The following is a 23,196-nucleotide window of genomic DNA, read 5'->3' as shown; positions in this document are numbered from 1 at the left end:
TAATAGGATCAAGTCTCTTCTCCTTGCCTACAGCCCCCAGTGCTACAATCTCTCCCGGCTGCCTTTTGGTTCTGTCCTCTTCTGGGTTTGATACCCTGATACTTTTAGGGCGATCTTCAGATTTGATCACAGTTGGATTTACATCAAAAAGAGAGACACCCAACAAACAAAGACGCTGAGAGGCACTGGAGTGGGGTTTTTCTTGGATTTTAAGCCAACCTCAAAAAACCATTCTGAGAAATTAAATGAGCTCTGCTGTGGGATGTAACTATTAGAAAACGTCACTTCATGAAGATGGATGGAGGCATCTCCTTTGTGAAGCAGCTTCATAGACCACAACTTGAGACTCGCTGCCCTGTTTTTTATACAGTTCTTAGGGGTGTTGAAGTTTGGGTGCAAAATGTTTGTCCTTGAAGCATCAACAATAGTAGGATCCTCTCACCTGAGATTTCTTTTTGTGAATGTGAATATCCCCTCCATCTGAGCGAGTGCAGACAGCACAGGTGACCACATAGTCCAGCTGAAACAGATGACAGAGGTGTCATTTGGTGGTGGGGATGGGGAAAACAGACATTCAGAGCTAAGTATCAGTGCACAAAACAGAAAACACACAAAACAGAGTGTCAAAATGAAACACATAGGTTGTTTTTTTGCTTTCTTTAATTGCCCAAATGCCTCAAACTACATTGTAGACCAGAGTTGGTTTTGAAACCCCTATAACCATGAGTAGTCTGTGTGACTAAAGTGAGCATCAGAAGAGGAAGAGGTTCTTGTGACCTTCTGCAGGATGAGGTTCAGATAGACGCTCTCCTCCCAATCGATGTCTGGGTCACCCAGGCCAGGAAGCTTCTTAGAATCCCTACGGTAAACTTCAACTTCAACCTGCTGATAGAAAACAAGACATCCTGGGTAAACATTATATACAACACCCATTCGTGTGCACACATCTGCATTATACTTTGAACCTCTGCTTTGAAATTTGCTGCCTTGTTTGTCTGCCAGAGTCTGGATTTGTTGACCCTTAGTCACCAGGCAAAGCCAGCTCTTCTTGCAGGCTTTTTCTGGGGTTGCAGGTAAGGGATGAATGTAGAATAGGGAATGTGGGAGAGATAGCAGTTGCCTGCAATAGCAAGGGACTGGACTAGATGACCCAGGAGATACACTGAAGTGCTATTTTCTAATGCTTTTATAGTTCTGAGAATTTGGAAGGGATTTTAGTTTTGGACATTGGTCTCATTTATTTATTGTACAAGTAAAGTTTACGTGTGTGCCTAGAGCTTTGGCTAGTCATATTTTAACCAAACACATAAATAAGATACTCACAAAAAAGGGATAGGATAATGGCACCATGTAAGTGAAATATGTCAGCAAATTAACGCATAATGTAATCTAATGGTTGTTGTTTGGAATGATGGGGGCAGCAGTAGGAATCCTAAATGAAAGGCATCTGACGGGGTAGAGATACCTTTATTCCAGTGGATTTGAAAGTGCTTTGTAAGGAATCACTTCACCCACTAGTGAAACACCTTTGGGGTGCACTGTATCAACTCTGTAGCAATTCTGCATACAATGGACAGAAAGCAAAGAGGAATACTGTATGCATTTGAAATCACAAGGGAAACGTAGGCAGAATGTAATTATACAAACTAGAATTTGGCCAGCACACACCTCTTTATTCATGCAAAAAGTGCTAGGAGATCTTTACTGACCATATTACTTGCAATTGGGTTTTTCATCTCACCCAGAGAGAGACCCTCCAGCACAGTATCATCTATTACCATTTGGGGCGCAGTTTCAGTACTGACTCTGAAAAATGAGTATCTACTACATCACTTCCTATAGTCCCTGGGTTTTCCTTAGAGGTTTCCCACCAAGTACTGGCTCTGCTTACCATTAGGGATCTGTCAAGATCACAAGTCTGAACTCAAACATAAAGCAAAACCCACACCAATGAAACTACAGGTGATGACAATGAGAACAATGGCCTAGATATGAAGATTAAAACCTGAATGGTGCACATGTATTATTTATAAAATGATGACTGTGTTTGGCACAGTACCAATATGTTGAATTTGCAGTGTAGTTGGATCTATCAGATGGCATATATTAAAAATAATCTGATGGGGAACATGACCAATAGACCTGAATACATACAATATCTCCGAAGAAGCTATTCAGGTCTGTTATGTAAATATTTGTTTATATGTTTGCAAGCTATTATTTGACAGAACACCAAAATAGCTGAAAAGAATCTATTCCTTACTACAAAAGGGTGAGTGTCCAGAAAATGCCAAATGGTATGGTACAGCTAAGAAGCGCCCACTCATGCACCTTTATTTTGTTTTCATTGGGGCAAGAGGAGAACCACTGAGTTTTAAAAAACAAAAACAGAACGCAAAAAAAAAAAAAAAAAAAGCCAGAATAGGAGAGTAAACCACAAGACAAACACCCCAGAAAATATGATCCAGCACTATGTTAATTCTAAACATAACTCAAATCCTCTGAAAAGAACAATGCTAGAAAGAAGGCTGACATATACAGAAGAAAGGAAATGAGGTAGCAGAGTGTTTCAGAGCAGGCAACAAAAATCAAAATCAAGATATCCTAAGGTCTGAAAGAACAATTTTATGTTACTAAAACAAAACATTATTCTGTAAATCAGCTTTCACAGGAGATACATCTCAGAATCCTTCATAGAATTATATAGTGCCAGACCATAAACTGATCATTTTTTTTCCATGGGAGATTTTCAAAGAGGAGAAAGTCAGTGAGGTAGAAAGGTTCATAAAGAACATTCCTGATGGTAGGAGAGACATGGGAGAAACTCCTGGTACCAGCAGTGTCAAGAGTGTGGGAAGGCTAGAACAGGAGGAATTGCCATAGTAGACCAGGCCAGCCGTCTAGTAGAAAATGCTAGAATGGCCAGTACTATATGCTTCAGAGGAAGGCATAAGAATCACCATAAACTGGCAGTCATGGAACAACCTGCATCATAGAGGAATTTTTTTTTTCCTAAAGCTTGTCAGTTGGTTTATGTCCTGAAGAATGAGCATACCCCATATGAATTTATCATCATTATAAACACCTTTCAAAAAGGATTTCCTTAAATGGCTAATCCCTTTTTAAAATCCTACTAAGCTCCTGGCCTCCAATATTTCTAGTGGCAATGAGTTCCAAAGATTAATTGTGAGTTGCAGATAGGAGGCTGCAACAAGAAAAAGAAAGGAAAAGAGCAAAATGCAAAGCAGTATTTTAATATATATCCACTCCAGCATGAAACTAAGGATGGCTGCACATTTGTACACTCGGAGTTCCAAGTTAGACACATTCTATGAGCATAGAGGTAGGATGTTCACAGGGCTACACAATTTGACAAACTTCCCCTTGGGAAAATGGAAAGTGTCCACCTGACTCAAGGAAGGAAGCAATGAGGTCACGGTGGGCTGACTATGCAGGGGAAGACAGATCAAGCAGTACAGGTTCCTATAAGACATTAGGTTAGTTGACTCTCCCATACATAGTCCTATTCTTACACAGTGCCATAGAATCAGAACGTAATTGTCTCTCAGCAACAAAGTTCAAAGCTCATTTCACAAAAGTCATCAGAATGTTCATGTTTTTTGATCAAAGTGTTGCAATATACCTTTGAAAAATGATTCATGCTTTATAGTATTTATATTCAATAACTACATTCATTGCACCTAAATTCTATTCTGCTTTCACATATTCCCTTCCCCATGTCCCTTAACTTATAGAAGTGGAGAAGAAGATAAAGGGGATTCTAATCAGCTCTGATACCTTTTCCTGTATACTCATTTATAAGATGATTTTGTGAGAAGTAACACATATGGTTGAGGACACTGCATCTCAGTGAATTACTGCCATGGTCCTTTACTTTAGTGTCACTATCCCCAAAAGAAAATGTATTTAGGGAAATCAGAACACAATTTTGGCTGGGTAATAACTAACACTATACAGAGCTCTAGGTTTGACCGTGAAAGCCACCCAATAGCACATGGGCAGAAGGACAATGTCTCCCCAAAAGCAGAGAAAGCAATCATCATGGGCAAGAGCTGAGGAACACCCACTAATCTGTCTAAGGAAAGATACAAGTGAACGACTTAATGTTTTCTATTATGCTGGGGTAGTTCATCTCCAGCTGACATGTAGGGGATTTATGCTTCTGATCCTATTGATGTTACAGGGCACCTCCAGGGAAATAGCAGGAGAATGAACCAGCTCTAATGGCACTTTTCTGGTGATTACAGTAAGCGACTGAAATTCCCAAAAGTGCCTAGAGATTTTGGGTGCCTTGAATTTTGTCCGCCCAACTTGAGACACTTTAACAGGGGCCTGACTCGCACAAAGTAATAAAGCTGGTCCAACTGGTGGCCTGTGGGCCGAATCCAGCCCACAAGATGATTCCATCCAGCCCCAAATGTGTCTGCCCCCACAGCAGACCCACTCTACAAAATGGTGTACGCCACATGGTGTGACCTTGCACGCACCATATGAGCGAAATCACATTGCATGGAGGATGCCGTTTTTCTCTGTACGTGGCCCATGTATACGCCATACAATTACCCATGTGGCCTACATCACTGAGAAGGTTGGACCATCCTCCTCCTCATTAACGTGTCTCAGTTTGGGCACCCAAAATCACTAGGCACATCTGGAAATACTGGCCACTCTCTTATAACCACCTTATGAATTCTACACATTTTTCTCTATTTTTATTTAGTTTCCAAAATCTACTTTCAAAAACCAGTAAAAATGATCCTGTAAGACTTCTTGAAGTAAAGTAGTCCCTTGGGACCCTGTATCCCTTGTAAATTCTGTGGCTCCAGAAGTAATCCTAGCTCTCTGTGCAACTGGGGACCGGTAGGTGAGAAAATGATAGTGGGAACTGAACGTCACCACCGAACAATGGGTGTTTGATACTTCATGTGTGATAATAAACCCAGTTCCTGTTGGACAAATAAACACATTACCACTTGGCCCCCAGTGCTTGAAGTCTCAGCTGAGAAGCCAAGGATGCAAGAACAAATAGTGTTGTTTTCATTCAAGTCATACACAAAATTTATATGATCAGCCAACAGGGAGTTCATAAAAAAAAAAAAGGTATCTAAGTAAACTGACATTCTGGCATACAGTGCTTAAACATCCTGGCACCCAAGCTTTCACAGCTTAGTAGATGTTAATGACTATTGTTTAAAACAACAAATTCTATAAGAGATCTAAGCTCCTTGGCACATTGTCCTTTAAAGCTGATCCGTGGACTAAAGGGATCCAAAAATCAACATCAGAAAGTCCTTAATGGATTAGTTTTCTCATTCATCTTCCTGGCTTTGTCTGCAAATACCACGAAAAAAGCTGCAAAATATCAAAAAACCCCAAACCTAAACCCCTACCACTTTATCTAGTCAGCAAATGGGCAGAAGGCAAGTGTCAATAAAACAAAGTGAACAATATGTTAGAATCTACTTCAAAATTATCATCAAGGGTCTTAATTTCTACCCCAAAAGAATCAGAATAAAGGCCCAACAGTGACCACTTATATTTTTAAAGTGAGAGTTTAGCACTGCGCTAAAGGCTCGAGGGACTGACAGTGTGGGAAACCAAAGGCTGACATTTTATTCACCAACATAACCTTATGCACTGAGAAATATCATCAAGCAGTGGGATTGCTGCAAAACCTCTCCAGGCCCCTGGTTCATTATAAAACTACTACAATAGAACCTCGAAGATACAAACACCAGAGTTACAAACTGACCAGTCAACCAGACACCACCTGGAACTGGAAATAAGCAATCAGGCAAAAGGGGAGACCAAAAAACCCCCAATCCAATGCCCAGCAAATTCTGTACTGTGCCTATATTGCATCTTAAAGGTAGGCACATCTGGGCTGCCTGTCCCCACTCCCATCCCCTTACTTGCCACCTGGGGATGGGGGCAGTCACTTACAGGTAGGAGGTAAAGACACTGAGTTTCACAGGCACAGCTGTCAGCCCCCGAGCAGCAGTGGCCCTGGGGGTCTGCACAACTTTCCTGTAAGCCACGGCCGTGCAGTTCCCTCCTTCTTCCCCCCGGGAGGGAGATAAGCTTGCATGCTCAGTCCGAGCCCGGGAAAGAAACTTCATAAGCTCCTGCTGGAGCCTGGCCTGCAGTGAGAGCTGCTGGAACCCAAGCTCCTACCTGACAATGTGCCCTGGAGAAGCAGCTCAATTTTAAAGGGCCACACAGCCTGCACCGCATGCCAACTGACATCACGGTGCCCCAGAGTGTCTCACTCATCACCCTGGCAGCCAGGGGGTTAGAACCAGCTGCCTGTCCCCACCCCTACTTGTTGGGCAGCCACTTACAGGTAGGAGGTGAAAACGCTGAAGTTCGCAGGCACAGCTGTGAGCCCTGCTCCAAGCAGTCCGCCCTGAGAAGCATCCCATAACGTCTTGTTCAGAGTTATGAACAACCTCCATTCTTGAGGTGTTTGTAACTCTGAGGTTCTATTGTATATGGATTTATGTAGGTTACTGTTGCCAACTCCCATGATTTTATTGCGAACCTCATGATATTTGTTTTTTTCTTTAAGCCATAGCTCCAAGAGACATGTAAATACATGAGAATCTCAGCTTTCATTTTAAAAAACAAAAATGTGTGTCTAGCCCTGTTGGTTGTGGAAAAAAGCTAGAAAATGTGACCCGAAGGCTCACGAACTAGAAGGCAAATAAGAACCCAAAATGTATTTTTAAAAAAGTCAATCCCAAGATATTAGAAAGTTGAAGTTTGCAATACTGTGATGGATGGTGAGAATATTCTTCAAAAGTGTATTATAACAGGACAACTCTTGGACCCTGTTGGATTTTCACTAGCATACTTCCTTTCTTAGGAAGACTCATGTACACCAGACCTTGGATCTACTTTCAGCTCTAATATTGACTTGTTGGACATCACAGAGGGTTTGTCTTACACAGGGTCACTTAGAACCATGTAGACAACCCGTGACTGTGCACAGACCATCAGAAAACAGCTGGGGGGAGAGAAGACAGTGGGGCACAAGAGAGGTAAAATAGGGTGTAGTGAGCCACCTATATTGTTCTTCCATTTTATCAGTCTCTTTCTAGGAATGAGGTATCCATAGGTCAATACTATATTTCAGATGCAGTCACTCCATCACAGTGCAGAGAAAGTATTCTGATCAACAATGGGATGCTTCTATACACTGAACCAAAAGTTGGTGTCAAACTTTGTTTTGGTCTAGTATGCCATTTGATGGCAATGCAGCCAACATTTTTAAACTTGGATGCCCAAAGTGACACAACCCACACCCACAGGTAGGCACCCAAATAAACTGTCCAGTTTGTGCTGAGCCCACAATACTAGATGCAACAGGCTGTTGACATACATTGTCCATTTATAACTTTAAGATTGAAAACTCCTAGATTTAGGATTTTACTACCAATTTTTGTTAAATTACTTTTTTGAGGGGGGAGTGGAGGGAGAGATAAGGAAGCTGTTATACTTTCCAATGTGAGAAGTCTTTTTAGCTGACTTCACAACATTAACATGCTTCAAAAAACTTAGGTCCTGATCCAGCAGTGCAATTAAGCATCTGCTTAACTTTAAGCACATGTACAAACAGTGCTTAAAGTAGTCTGAAAAAAGTGTGTGTGGGGGGGTGTCTATCAATCTGGGAGTAGGAACTTTTGTAAAACAGTGCTTAAAGTGTATCTCTCAGTGACCCACACCAATTTTTATTATTTGTCCCCTCTTCTACACACACTGTAAGCACTATGTGCAGACCCATTGAAGTCAATATGCTTAGCTGAACTGGGGTCCAAAAGCATCCCTTTTCCATTAAGTAGCTTCCTGTGTAGCACAGTATCACTGAGTGAATCAGCAACCTGTCAAAAAGTAATGAGCTGTTTCACAGTCTGTAGGCAAACACACACAGATCCATAAACAGCCCACTGGAAGCAACTGTTTTCCAGGACACATCATGCCTTCATCCCACTAGCAGTTTTGCACAAGTAAGATTCAACCTATGTGGTACTTACAGCTTTTGTATCAGATTCAGGAATAATCAATGCATATTATCTTTTACACACCATGATGCATATAGCTATAAATCAGGACCACGAAGCAACATTACATTTTACCAGTCTTTAATCTAGCACAGAGCCAGATATTTCATTTACAAGAACAAAAGAAAGACCTCTTAAAAAATTATGGAGATATTTAAGAACAACAAAAATGTGCTGGTAAATGCTGACAGGATATATCAAGCACGGTCAAATATGCTTTATGGACATAACTACAGTGGTCTGCCCTTCAAACCCGAGCAGAACATTACATCCCCTTTGCTTTTGTCTCTAATTCCTTTGTTTTCTTACATTTTCCTATATATTTCTTGCAAGTAACCTGAAAAAAAAACAAATAAAAAAAGCGCCAGTGCTTGAATTTGTTCTCAAAATCAATTTAGCCCAAATATAGGATCATCACACCTAGGCAGGGCATTTGTCCTGTTTTGATCCAGAAAATCCTGCTTTTCTAAGGTTTTCCCCCCCATCTGGTACTAAGACAAAACCAGACATGGTTTTGTCCGGTATTGGATGGGGAAGGGTGGGGTGTTACATTGTGAAGAGCACCCCACCCTGCTGGCATGACCTTGCACACATCATGTGTGTGAGATCACGCCAGCAGGGGAAGGTTTATGCTGTTCCCGGAAGTACTTGATGTTCAATATTCTGGGGATGCATGAGTGGCCATCCTAATTACACTGCTTTAATGACTAAGGATACCAATGCTATTGATCAGCTATACAAATAAATTCAAGAGGCAACAGTCAAGCAAAATCATAACGAGCACTTGGAATGTGTTCAAAAATAAATGAAGAGAAACCTGAAATAGCTTCTAAGGCTGGTAAAGTTTTTTCTGGAAACAGAGGAACTGATTTCTGTAAGGCTGTAATGTATTCTTTATAATCACGTATGGATTAGAATAGAATAGATTAGATAAACAGAGATTTATGTATGATTTCTCATCTGGATTTTCATTTAAGATGAGAAAAAGGATATTGGGTTGTTTGTATCATTCACTCAGCCAGCAGATTATCTTTCCCAGCCAAAAAGAAAAGGAGTACTTGTGGCACCTTAGAGACTAACCGATTTATTTGAGCATAAGCTTTCGTGAGCTACAGCTCACTTGAGGGGCAGAGGATGCTGAATGCTCCGAGGTCAGACCCAGGAAGGTGGAAGCTGTGTGAGCTGTGTGTCCTGAAGACAGGCTGCTCACAGAAAGGAGACTTCCCCAGAGTCCTGACTGGCTTCATGGAGAGCAGTTCCAGAGCATCGCCCGGGGACTCCGGGACAACTGGTGGCAGCGGTGCCAGACTCTCCCCATCTTGTCTATAAAACCTAGAGAAGGCTTCAAGAAGTGTTTGTACATTAGCTGATATTATATATGCAATGGCAAATAGCAGTTATTCTGGATTAGATGTCTAATTGTATTCTATTGTTGCATCTGAATCAGTAGAAATAAAAATCATCATGATTTAAAAACATTAATTTTAAAAAATCTAAATAATGACTTTTTGACATTTAAATCCAAATTTTATGGGTTTCTAGTTCTTTACTTTCTTCCTATTTTATACTCATACGTTGCTAAAGGGGATGTTTTGCGCTTGTTTTTTCAATTGTATGTGTATGTGTGCACACGAGAAGACACACACAGCCTGGACAAGCCGGCTAAAAGGAGCTTGAGGAAGTAAGCAAAGACATGACCTCCTGTCAGGGAAACAGGACTTTGCACATTCTTTATAAATAAATAAGTTTGCATCAAAGGTACTAGACTCCTCCATCATTTTCGCCTTCCAGTGGAAACAACCCACAGGGCCCCAAACTTTGACTAGCTTCTAAGGCCAAAATGGGTAACAATGCAAATGCTTATGTGCATGCTTAACTTTAATCACCAGTCATCCTACTGGAGTCAATAGGACTATCCATGTTAGTAAAGCTGTGTACGTGCTTAAGTGTTTGAAGGATCAGGGCTTTCTTTTCTTCCCTTGCTTATAGCAGTTGTGTAAAATTCAACTACCAGTATCACTACCAATAATGACAGGTTTCAGAGTAACAGCCATGTTAGTCTGTATTCGCAAAAAGAAAAGGAGTACTTGTGGCACCTTAGAGACTAACCAATTTATTTGAGCGTGAGCTTTCGTGAGCTACAGCTCACTTCATCGGATGCATACCGTGGAAACTGCAGCAGACTTTATATATACACAGAGAATATGAAACAATACCTCCTCCCACCCCACTGTCCTGCTGGTAATAGCTTATCTAAAGTGATCATCAGGTGGGCCATTTCCAGCACAAATCCAGGTTTTCTCACCCTCCACCCCCCCCACACAAATTCACTCTCCTGCTGGTGATAGCCCATCCAAAGTGACAACTCTCTACACAATGTGCATGACAATCAAGTTGGGCTATTTCCTGCACAAATCCAGGTTTTCTCACATCCCCCCCACCCCCATACACACACAAACTCACTCTCCTGCTGGTAATAGCTCATCCAAACTGACCACTCTCCAAGTTTAAATCCAAGTTAAACCAGAACATCTGGGGGGTGGGGGGGTAGGAAAAAACAAGAGGAAACAGGCTACCTTGCATAATGACTTAGCCACTCCCAGTCTCTATTTAAGCCTAAATTAATAGTATCCAATTTGCAAATGAATTCCAATTCAGCAGTTTCTCGCTGGAGTCTGGATTTGAAGTTTTTTTGTTTTAAGATAGCGACCTTCGTGTCTGTGATTGCGTGACCAGAGAGATTGAAGTGTTCTCCGACTGGTTTATGAATGTTATAATTCTTGACATCTGATTTGTGTCCATTTATTCTTTTACGTAGAGACTGTCCAGTTTGACCAATGTACATGACAGAGGGGCATTGCTGGCACATGATGGCATATATCACATTGGTGGATGTGCAGGTGAACGAGCCTCTGATAGTGTGGCTGATGTTATTAGGCCCTGTGATGGTGTCCCCTGAATAGATATGTGGGCACAATTGGCAACGGGCTTTGTTGCAAGAATAAGTTCCTGGGTTAGTGGTTCTGTTGTGTGGTATGTGGTTGTTGGTGAGTATTTGCTTCAGGTTGCGGGGCTGTCTGTAGGCAAGGACTGGCCTGTCTCCCAAGATTTGTGAGAGTGTTGGGTCATCCTTTAGGATAGGTTGTAGATCCTTAATAATGCGTTGGAGGGGTTTTAGTTGGGGGCTGAAGGTGACGGCTAGTGGCGTTCTGTTATTTTCTTTGTTAGGCCTGTCCTGTAGTAGGTAACTTCTGGGAAATCTTCTGGCTCTATCAATCTGTTTCTTTACTTCTGCAGGTGGGTATTGTAGTTGTAAGAAAGCTTGACAGAGATCTTGTAGGTGTTTGTCTCTGTCTGAGGGGTTGGAGCAAATGCGGTTGTATCGCAGAGCTTGGCTGTAGACAATGGATCGTGTGGTGTGGTCAGGGTGAAAGCTGGAGGCATGCAGGTAGGAATAGCGGTCAGTAGCTTTCCGGTATAGGGTGGTGTTTATGTGACCATTGTTTATTAGCACTGTAGTGTCCAGGAAGTGGATCTCTTGTGTGGACTGGACCAGGCTGAGATTGGTGGTGGGATGGAAATTGTTGAAATCATGGTGGAAATTGTTGAAATCATGATGGAAATCATGGTCAGTTTGGATGAGCTATTACCAGCAGGAGAGTGAGTTTGTGTGTGTATGGGGGTGGGGGGGATGTGAGAAAACCTGGATTTGTGCAGGAAATAGCCCAACTTGATTATCATGCACATTGTGTAAAGAGTTGTCACTTTGGATGGGCTATCACCAGCAGGAGAGTGAATTTGTGTGGGGGGGTGGAGGGTGAGAAAACCTGGATTTGTGCTGGAAATGGCCCACCTGATGATCACTTTAGATAAGCTATTACCAGCAGGACAGTGGGGTGGGAGGAGGTATTGTTTCATATTCTCTGTGTATATATAAAGTCTGCTGCAGTTTCCACGGTATGCATCCGATGAAGTGAGCTGTAGCTCACGAAAGCTCATGCTCAAATAAATTGGTTAGTCTCTAAGGTGCCACAAGTACTCCTTTTCTTCTTACTACCAATAATGGCATTAAAAGGAAATGGGCGCATTTATAATTTGGCTGATTATATATTTAAAAATAAAGTTGCAATAGCACAAATTTTCAAAATTATTTTACAAAGCAACAAGCTGATTTAAATAATTTTTAAAGTGATTTAGTTGCCTTGATTTAGATCATTCCACTATGATTTGAACAGTTTATCTTGTCTTTCAGCAGGGACTAAACGAGGACTAAACGAGTCGATAAGTTGGGTAGGGCCAGCCTGGGCTCAGGTTAGAAGCCTTGGGAGGGCGTTTTGTGTAAGGAAATGTTTGAGAGGATTTATTCATGGAGATTCCCCTCTATCATCCTGGGTGGTGAGGGGAAAAGAGGCTGTGGGACACACAAAAGCTGTCGCCAAAACTAGTGGGACCATGGGATGTGCGTGGAGACCCTGCAATAGCTCTGGGGCTCTCCTCACCACACAGTAGCATGGCTGCATTGAGACTGCTCCAGTAGGAACTGCCCCTGTCATAGCACATCATAAATAGCATGCGATCATATAATTAAAAGAAGGTATCATAACTCCTACACACCAGGGTGCTGAAATAAGATTACACAGACATTTCCTAGCTTTTGAGTGTCTGACCTTAATAACGTTCTCAACGTAGGTTTTGTGTAAGTGTATAATTTCCTACGTTTATAAAGAGCAAAAAATTGCATCAAGTGGCATCATATTGATACCCACATGTCATCAGCAGGGTTGGAAACTTTATATCCAACCCACAGACTTCTGTCACTCCAGCTAACAGAGAAACTGATGGCAGTAGTAGAACAGCACTAGAGGGGGATGAGAGAGACACTCTGCCAGTGGGTTTCACAGGTGTTTGCTGACAGCAGAGGAATGGTGAGACTCACAAACCTTGGGTTCTATTCCAGGCTCTCGAAGGGTGCATGGTTTAATGGTCACCAACTCTTTTGTCCATTTCCCCCAAGCTTGACTCCCTCTGCCCCTTCCTCTCCGTCCTGTCCTTGTCTCAAATCTTGGCTCCTTGTCCCAGTCTCATTCTCCTCACTAAGCCAGTCCCAGTTTCTACTCCTCAGTCTTCTCAGCCCAGTCCGAGACTGCCCATTAGAACTTCCAGGCCCAATTTCCACCCACCACTCCTAGTCCTAGTCTCCTTGCCCAATCATTCCCAATTTACCCCCATTCAGGTCTCGCCCGCAAACTCCTTTCTCCAGTCTCTTTGCCCAGGCAGTCCCAGCTCTCCGCTGACCCCCATCTCCTTGTCAGATCTATGTCACCACCCCCACTCCTCCGTTCCTGTACCCCACCGGTTCCTCCCTGCCCAGATAACTCATCTCCCCTCACCCACTGGCTCCCCTCCATCTTTCTCTCTCTCTAGATGCCTAAGTCCTTGCCCAACCCAGTCTTGTCTATCCTCCCAATTTCCAGTTTCCTTCTATTACCTCCACCCCACAGCACCCCGAACTTATCTACTCCCTCAACCCTCACCAGTCCAGCTCTTGCCTCTTTTGCATTCAAATCAGCCAACTTCCGCCTCCACACTGCCTGGGCATCAGCAGGGAGGGCACTGAGAGTACAGAAGAGACAGCCCAGCCTCATAGCACAGAACCCCCAAACTGCAGTTGCAGGGAAAGTTCAGTCCCCTGCTGGAGGATCCTTAATGCAGACAGAGCCTTTGTGGAATTTAGCTGCAAAAACGTAAGAAAGTCTTCACTGAGTGTGTGAACTGCAATTTTTCAAAAGGTTTATGACTTGCTTAATTTGATTTGCTATTCTTGTGTATATCCAAAGGCACGTCTCACACACAAAAGCCATTACACTGTGAAAGTTGAAGTCTGTTCCAAGGTATGGGTGGGTCAGAGCTTTTAAAAATAAATAAATAAATAAATAAAAGAGGGTCACCAAATTTTAATGTGGGCAAAACAATGTATTTTTCCCTAGCCTCACTCTCAGAAAAGATTCAGCCCTAGACAGACACTCAGCATGGAAAATTTCAGCCCAAATTGTTGAAGTTTCGGAAAGTGAAAATTAACATAAAACAGTATGTTATAATGGGAAATGTCCAGCAACCTTAACAATAATAGGTGACACTACCAGCCCTCCCTACAATATTTATCCAGACTGAATTTACAAAGAGACTATTGTGTTTATTAGCACACCACTCTCTAGAAACAGCAAAAAAAAAAAAAAAAAAAACCCAAAACAAACAAACCCACCCCAACTTATATGTGATATGGGCTTTTATTTAGAAAGTACCGGACATTTTAATTTTCACTGGAGTTAGTGCTGCAGAATTATTAAACACAAAACCCAGACAAAAGTAAAAACCCACTCTCCCTTCTCACATACACTCAATCATTTACAGTTTGCACCTGATGCCCCTGGAATGTAGACTGGAGCCCACATACGAGAAGGTATAGTTCCCAGTAGCTATGGCAACTAGACTCTGGGCTCTAAAGCCCTAACAAAGCCTCCAGCGATGATGCAATTGTGAACTGGCCTGTGTAATGGGCAAAGTTCAGTCATGAACAACAACAAAACCAAAATCAAATTAGTTTAATTTCTATGGATATTTCCTAAAGTTTTTTCTTTTTGTAATAGTAAAGCTGACATAGAACAATAAAACTACAGCCAACTAAAAATTGTCTGTAGGGTATCTTGTTTTCCCAGGATCTTCCATGCTCTGATAAACCAAAATGGCAAAAAGCTAATCCAGTGGTGTATCTCCAGCATGGTGCAGTGGCTCCTTCAAGGATCCCAACAGGGGAATGAATGAACAAAAGCTGTGGTTCTCAGCTGGAACTGCCCTGCGAACACCTCCTCGTCCCCCCATTTGACATTAAGGGAAGGACAGGGTGTCCATGACCCTCCTGCGAGAACCCATATATGAGAGTCCCAAGAGAAAGGACCTAGTTATCTCTGCTCCTGCAAAACTCTTAACTGTGTGCTTAACATTAATATTTACTTCAGTGGGATTACATGTGTTTGAAGTTAAGCACGTGTCAATGTTTGTGGGATCAGGACCTTAGATCACGATGGAATATGCTTTCACCACACAAGCTACGAGAGTCTTTGATGATGCTTTAAAGAAGATATTCATCTCACATACACCCTTCCCAGCCGAGTCAGGGGAATGATACCCAGAGATGACCACCAGAAGAGAGGCTTGTTGCATTAAAAAAAAGACAAGAATAACCCACTTTCCTTTGATCCTTTTGTTCCTAACTAGGAGATCAATCTTACTCAGTACCATCAACAGAGGTTGAAAGCGTTCAACATCTTGCAAGAGCAGGGACTACACAAATCTTTCTTACCTCTAGGGACCTGACCAGCTCTGATTTACTTTGACAACGACGTATACTTTTAAATAAACAGCTAAACCTAGGGGTAAAGCATTCTCACAATTGCCGCTCTCCTTCTCCTCCCACATGTCCTCTGCAACCCACCTCCACGAGCCCTCCCCACCCCACCCCCCCGCAAAAGACTCCAGCACTGTGAGGAGAAACAGCTTCCCCAGTACAAAAGGTCCAGCAGATCCGCAGACCACAATCCAATATCCCAAGTCACTACTTAGAGTGTTGGTAGTTTCCTTGGTCACAGAAGAGTAAATCACAACTGGAACTACAGATGCACCTCTAAAAACAGAAGGTGCTTGGCAACGTACCCATTCCTTCTCTTGTATACATGTATAAAATATTCAGTGGGACCTACTTATGGAGTAAGATGATACTGAGCATGTTTATAAACATCAGAGTCTGGGCCTATATAAGATGCTTAATGGGCCAGCTACTGTGTTACAGAACTGGAAAATGCTCGGGAGAAATGATTTTAACAATAAGAGGAAAGACTCAAGCCCAACTTTCCAGTGGCAGGAGACATCTCACATGCATGCAAGATCACCACATAACCAAATTCAGGGGTTAGACCAGCACCTTGTGGAACTGATGTTGCCTTTTCTATGTAATGCATTCTTTTATGGCCCTTTTAAAACCATGCCCCCTTTTCCAACAGTACCCTATGGAGTGTGGGTTTCAGCGGGATTAGGGTAACATGTGTTTTTTAATTGTAGCAGATCTTTTGGCACATTTTAACCCACACAGATTTATGTAGAGATATACAACATGGCCTATAGTTATTTGTACGGCAGCAGTATACAAGCAGCAATGTCAGGGCAGCCAAAAACAACAGAAGTTTGGAGGGAGGAAAAAGTAGCGTTGAGCCAGACTGATGTAAAGCAGAATTCATGGATTCAGAGATTCTAAATCCAGAAGGGACCACTGTGATCATCTAGTCTGACCTCCTGTCTAACACAGGCCACCGAACATCCCCCAAAATAATTCCTAGAGCAGATCTTTTAGAAAAATACACAATTTTTATTTTAAAATCATCAGTGATGGAGAACCCATCACAACCCTTGATAAGCTGTTCTGCTGGTTAATTATGCCCACTGTTAAAAATTTACATCTTATTTCCAGTCCGACTTTGTCTAGTCAAATTCCAACCATTGGATCATGAAATATATAGACTCAAGAGCCTATATTTATTAAATATTTGTTCCCCATTTGGGTACTTAAGGACTAATCAAGCAAAGTTTTTTAATGAATCCATAAACTCAGGGGCCATACTCTATGATGGCAGAACTGCTAATATAGTCCCTATTTTTAAGAAAGGCAGAAAAAAGTGATCTGGGAAACTACAGACCTTTTAGTTTGATCTCAATTGTATGCAAGGCCTTGGAACAAATTTTGAAAGAAAAAGTAGTTAAGGACATAGAGGTAAATTGGGATAAAATACAACATGGTTCTACAAAAGGTGGAACATGCCAGACCAATCTGATCTCCTTCTTTGAGAAGATAACTGATTTTTTAGACAAAGGAAATGCAGTAGATCTAATCTACCTGGATTTCAGTAAGGCATTTGATACAGTTCCACATAGGTAATTATTAGTGAAATCGGAGAAGATGGGGATTAATATGAGAACTGAAAGGTGAAAAAGGAGCTGGTAAAAGGGGAGCCTAAAATGGATCATACTGAAAGGTGAACTGTCAGGCAGGAGGGAGTTAACTAGTGGAGTTCCTCAGGGGACCAATCTTATTTAACATTTTCATTAATAACCTTGGCACAAAAAGTAGGAGTGTGCTAATAAAATCTGCAGATGACACAAAGTTGGAAGGTATTGTCAATATGGAGGAGGACTGGAATATCATACAAGATGATCTGGATGACCTTGAAAACTGGAATAATAGAAATGGGATGAATTTAATAATGCAAAGTACAAGATCATGCACTTAGGGACTAACAACAATTTTTGTTATAAGATGGGGACATATCAGTTGGAAGCAACAGAGGAGGAAAAAGACCTGGATGTATTGGTTGATAACAGGATGACCATGAGCTGCCAATGTAATGCAGCCATAAAAAAGGCTAATGCAATCCTAGGATGCATCAGGTGAGGTATTTCCAGTAGAGACAGGGAAGTACCATTATACAGAGCACTGGTTAGACCTCATCTGGAATACTATGTGCAATTCTGGTGTCCCATTTTTAAAAAAAGAGGAATTCAAACTGGAACTGGTACAGAGAAGAGCTACTAGGATGATCAAACGAATAGAAAATTTACTTTATGAGAGAGACTCAGCGTGGCTTGTTTAGCTTAACCAACGAAGGCTGAGGGGAGACATGATTGCTCTCTATAAATACATCAGAGGGATAAATACCAGGGAGGAAGAAGAGTTATTTAGGTTAAGCACCATGTGGACACAAGAACAAATGGATACAAACTGGTCATCAACAAGTTTAGGCTTGAAATTAGACAAAGGTTTCTAACTGTCAGAGGAGTGAAGTTCTGGAACAGCCTTCCAAGGGGAGAAGTGTGGGCAAAAGACATATCTGGCTTCAAGACTGAGCTTGATATGGAGGGGACGGTATGATGGGACTGTCTACAATGGCATGTGGCCCATCTGCGACAAATATTCCTAACGGCCAGAGATGGGACACTAGATAGAGAGAGCTCTGATTTACTACAGGGGACTCTTTCCCAGGTGTCTGGCTGGTGGGTCTTGCCCACATGCTCAGTGTCTAACTGCTCACCATATTTGGGTTCGGGAAAGAACTTCCCCCCAAGGTCATATTGGCAGAGATCCTGGGAGGTTTTCGCCTTCTTTTGCAGCATGGGGCACAGGTCACTTGCAGGTTTAAACAGAGTAAATGGTGGTCTCTTTGTAACTTGAAGTCTTTAAATCATGATTTGAGGACTTCAGTAACTCAGTCAGAGGCTAGGGGTCTATTAGAGGAGTAGATGGGCGAGATCTGCAGCCTGCAATGTGCAGGAGGGCAGACTAGATGATCACAATGGCCCCTTCTGGCCTGAAAGACTATAAGTCTATGACAGAGACAAGGGGAGTGAGGTAATATCTTTTATTGGACCAACTTCTATTAGCTCACCCACCCTGTGTCTCTAATATCCTGGGACCAACATGGCTACAACAACACTGCACATAAGTCCATGAGCAAGTCACACCTGAATCTTCTCTTTGGTAAAGAGCTCAATCTATTTACTTTAAGTTGATCACTATACAGCAAGTTTTCTAATTCTTTAATCATGCTTGTGGCTCTTTCTGAATCCTCTCCAGTTTATCAATATCCTTCTTGAATTCTGGACACCAGAACTGAATACAGTACTCCAGCAGCTGTTATACCAGTGCCAAATAGAGGTAAAGTAACATCTCTGCTCCTACCGGGGGCTCTCCTATTTATGCATCCGAGGATAGCTTAGCCCTTTTAGCCACAGTGTCTCATTGAGAGCTCATGTTCAGCTGATTATCCACCATGACTCTCAAATCTTTTTCAGAGACACTGCTTCCCAGGATAAAGTCCCCCTCAGGTAAGTTTGGCCTACATTCTTCGTTCCTAGATGTACACATTTACATTTAGCCATATTGAAATGTATACTGTTTGCTTGCACCCAAGTTTACCAAGTGATCCAGGCAGCTCTGGATCAGTGACCTGTCCTCTTCCTTATTTACCACTCCCTCAATCTGTGTGATCTGCAAACTATCAGTGATTTTATATTTTCTTCCAGGTCATTAATAAAAATGTTAAATAGCATAGGGCCAAGAACCGATCCCTATGGGACCTCACTAGAAACACACACATTTGATAATGATTCCCTATTTACAACAACATTTTGAGACCTATCACTTAGCCAGCTTTTAGTCCATTTAATGTGTTCCATGTTAATTTTATATCTTTCTAATTTTTTTTAATCCAAGTGACTTGCAGTACCAAGTTATATGCCTTACAGAAGTCAATTACAGTTTGACAGGACCTATTTTCCAAAAACTCATGTTGACTGGCAATTGTCATACGTATTAGTCTACTTCAGTTCTTTATTAATCAAGTTCAGTATCAACTGCTTCACTATTTTGCCTGGCAATGTCAGACTGACAGGCCTACAATTATTCAGGCCATCCTGTTCATTCTTTTTAAATATTAGCACAATATTAGCATTCTTCCAGTCTTCTAGAATCACCCAGTGTTCCGAAATTTATTGAAAAATCAACATGAACAGTCCAACAAACTCCCCAGCCTGTTTTTAAAAAGCTCTTGGATGCAATTTATCCAGACCTGCTGATTTAACAATGTCTAACTTCAGTCACTGCTGTTTAACATCCTCCGGAGATACTAGCAGAATGGAAAGAGTGTTATATGATATGACTGCATTGTCTGTTTTTCCCCCAAATACAGAACAGAAATATTTATTGAACACTTCTGCCTTTTCTGTATTATTATTGATATTTCTACCATTTCCATGTAGTAATGGCCCAAATACCATCATTAGGATTCTTTTTGTTTCTAATAAACTTAAACTCCTTTTTTATTGTCCTTTGCTCTGCTAGTCATAGATTTCTCCTTGTGTCCCTTTGCTTCCCCTATCAATTCCTAGCTTCTGAGTTATATTCATTACTACCAACTTATCCTTTCTTCCATTTGTTTTTTTTTTTATATAGTTACCTTCACTTCTGCTCTAAACCAGGTTGCTTTGTAAAAACCAATACAGTCTTCTTCCTCAATTGTGACTTTCTGGGCATCTAGTAAAGTGTTCTTAAACAATTCCCAATTATCATTCACATTTTTTCTGATTAAATTCTTCCAGCTGATTTGGCTCATAATTGTTTTCAGCTTTGTGAAATTGGGCCCTTTAAAGCACCAAGTATATTAGCAGTCTAGACTTTGTTCTGTTTGCATACTATAAATGTGATAAAGTCATGATCGCTTGTACCTAAGTTACCATTAATTTTTAGTTTTGTGGTCTGTTACTCTTTATCCGTGAAGATGAGAATAGCTCCACTGACTTCATCTACTACATTTACATTACATTTACAGCACCTGAAGATTTGGACCATTAATCTGATTAAATTGAGACAACTTCAGGTTTTTATTTATTTATTTATTCCTAAGAGAACAAAAGCAAAGGACATGTATTCTCAAGTTTATTTACACTGTTCAGGGGCCTCTACTGCCTCCTATGTCCTGCGCACTACTGAGGAAACCATCAGTGTCCAACAAACCATAAGGAGAAAAAAAATGTGACAAATCTAAAACCACTGCTACATCTTTTACTGTTGCTTCTACCGTTTGTGTTAACTAGGGGCGAAATCCTGGCCCTACAAATGTCAGTGACAATAACTCATTGACTGCAATGGGGCCAGGGGGTCAGCCCAAGAATTTCTAACTACGTGCAAGTAGATTGGGATATCCACAGGGCTACTTTTGATATTGGATGCAGAACTGATTGATTATTCTACGTTAACCTAGATAAAATGACACAGAGAGAAAAAAGATGTTTCTCTGACTAATTTCTTAATAAGGATAATTGTACATAACCTTCAAAAAAATACAAAGAAAGATTCCCTGTATAGAACCTTTTCTTTGGCCAGCTGGAGTAATTTGCCAGATTTATAATGCTATCTGCAGTCATATCATTGAAAGTCACCGACCTTGTAGGATTTAGTGGTCTTCATACTGGAAGAAATATATAGAGTGACAGTAATGATTACAAATAAGGTCGGGAATGATGAGGAAGAGAGAATGAAAACATCTGATTGTATAAAACATTTATGCTTTGGTGTGGGGGAAGGCTGAATTGTAAAAAAAAAAATCATTGTCTCTTTTGTTGTCACTTAATCAGACGTACAATGATGAAATTAGCATGGTGGGGAAAGAAAGAAAGAAAGTATTCTGTCAAAAGAACATTTTGACAGTGCCGCTATACAATCAGCAGAACTATTATGCTTTATTTCTGTGGTTTGATGGTTTATTATCTGAGGAGGTTAACAGGCAGCATCCATTCCACCATCTATAGTAAAGTACAATGTGGCTTCCAGTCACCTAAGCTTACTTCATATTTAGGAGCAACACTTGGTCGTCTGTAGAAGCGGAGAGAAGTGTTTACATTTTCTAGTTTATTTAGGAGATTAAAAAACAACACAATTTACCAATTTTTTTTGTGTCACAAGTTAGCACCAATAAATAGGTAAACCTAAAAGTAATCTTTATTTGTATATAGTGTTGGGACACTGGGGCATGGCCACTAGGTAACTTGAGGGGATGGAAGACCACGAGTGTCGAAGCCCCCTCGCACTAGGCCCAAGTGTCCTTGGGCCCCCCCCCCAAGCCTGAAGGCACTCGCAGCAGCTCTGCGTACTAGGCCCAAGTGTCCTTGGCCCCCCCCCACCTGGAGGCACTTGCAGCAGTTATGCTGAGGATCTGCAACAATATGTTGCAGAGTCAGACTGCCTGAAACTAAACAAGGCCAAACAGGGCAAATATAAAAAAACAATGCTAAATAAAGCAGCTTTATATATAGTTTAACAAATAATACAAAAAATAAAAAAAACTAGCTGGTAACTGAATTGGCTGGCTATATGAATACTTAGGGCAGCTTGCTATTAAATAAGTATGCTAAAAAAAAAAAATGTATAAAAGCCTGTGTAACTTCCTGCTCTGTGTACAGGATTTGAGATTCTATTCTCCCTGTACCTTGTTTGCAGCTGCAAATAAACTTTTCTGCTTCTCCACCCCGTTGTAATTATTGGGTGACGCACACCGGGTAACAAACCTCTGCTGTTGTTTTGCCTCTCGGCACTGGGTGCCGGCAACAACAGAGTGCAATGCATGATGATTTACTTGTGGATTGGTACTGCTCTGAGCAGGGGTTTGGACTAGATGACCTCCTGAGGTCCCTTCCAACCCTGATATTCTAGGAGAATTTCCCCTCCTAACCTGGCTAATAGCTTTATAGAGAAGACGGTATCCATATCAGAGGGTAACAGGGCTGTGACTGATTATAGAAAGGGTTCTCCATGTAAACTTGTTGAACACCGGGGTCCAGATTGCAGGGCTGAACTGCTTTAAAGGCCAGAAATTAGAGAAAGGGAGGGGAAAAAAGATATTCGGTCATTTTCTGTAAAAGAAGGTCCATTACCCTACAGCATATTTGCTAGTGCTTTGTCCTCTCCACTTTTAAATGACCTAAGTGATGAAATTTCCACTATTTCCCCTTCCACAGTCAAAGGTCTCAGGATTTAGAAACACTGTCTGATATTCAGCCTAAATCTTCCATTGTTTCATTTTATCTCATTGCTTTTAGTTCGGCTGCCTTGTACCGCTCTCTCTCCCCGGTGTTTGCACCCCTCAATACAAGTAGATAGATTGTAATCCCTTAGTTATAGTCCTAAATTAACACTCTTCCTTTAATACTACCACATCTATCAGTCTCAGTGATTTCAGCGTCTCTCTGCTGAATCTGCTCAGTTGCAGTCAAAATTCAAAAGAACAGAAAAAAAAAAACAACAACCTTCACTCAATCTCTTTTCCTCTTCGTCTATTTCTTTTTGATATTTAGTTTCTTGCCCAATTATTCCCACTGCTCATGGGGACAGCAGCACTGCTCTAATTTCTTATAACGCAATCCTTCTCCTGTCAATTATTGATCCAGTAGCAGGTGATAGTTCAATGGTGCAAGACTGAAACGTAGAATTCGAGCAGTCTACTTTTTAGAAAGAGAC

At 41.4% G+C, this 23,196-nt stretch overlaps 1 protein-coding gene across 4 annotated transcripts in view; it reads right to left on the bottom strand.

Annotated features, from left to right (window-relative positions):
• Positions 1–23,196, bottom strand: part of KIAA0930 (KIAA0930 ortholog) — a 140,713-nt gene that overhangs the window by 22,059 nt on the left and 95,458 nt on the right. For 3 of the 4 annotated variants that reach the window (XM_073316071.1, XM_073316111.1, XM_073316090.1), the window contains 2 exons: positions 778–885; positions 443–520 (listed from right to left, as the gene is read on the bottom strand). In XM_073316071.1, the coding sequence (XP_073172172.1) occupies positions 443–520; positions 778–885 (186 nt within the window). The remainder of the gene's footprint in view (positions 1–442; positions 521–777; positions 886–23,196) is intronic. The other variant, XM_073316079.1, reaches the window with a different exon arrangement.

This window comes from Lepidochelys kempii, chromosome 1, assembly GCF_965140265.1.
Source record: "Lepidochelys kempii isolate rLepKem1 chromosome 1, rLepKem1.hap2, whole genome shotgun sequence".
Lineage (NCBI taxonomy): Eukaryota > Metazoa > Chordata > Testudines > Cheloniidae > Lepidochelys > Lepidochelys kempii.
Note: the sequence above shows the minus strand (reverse complement) of the source record. Positions and strands in the feature narration are given on the sequence as shown.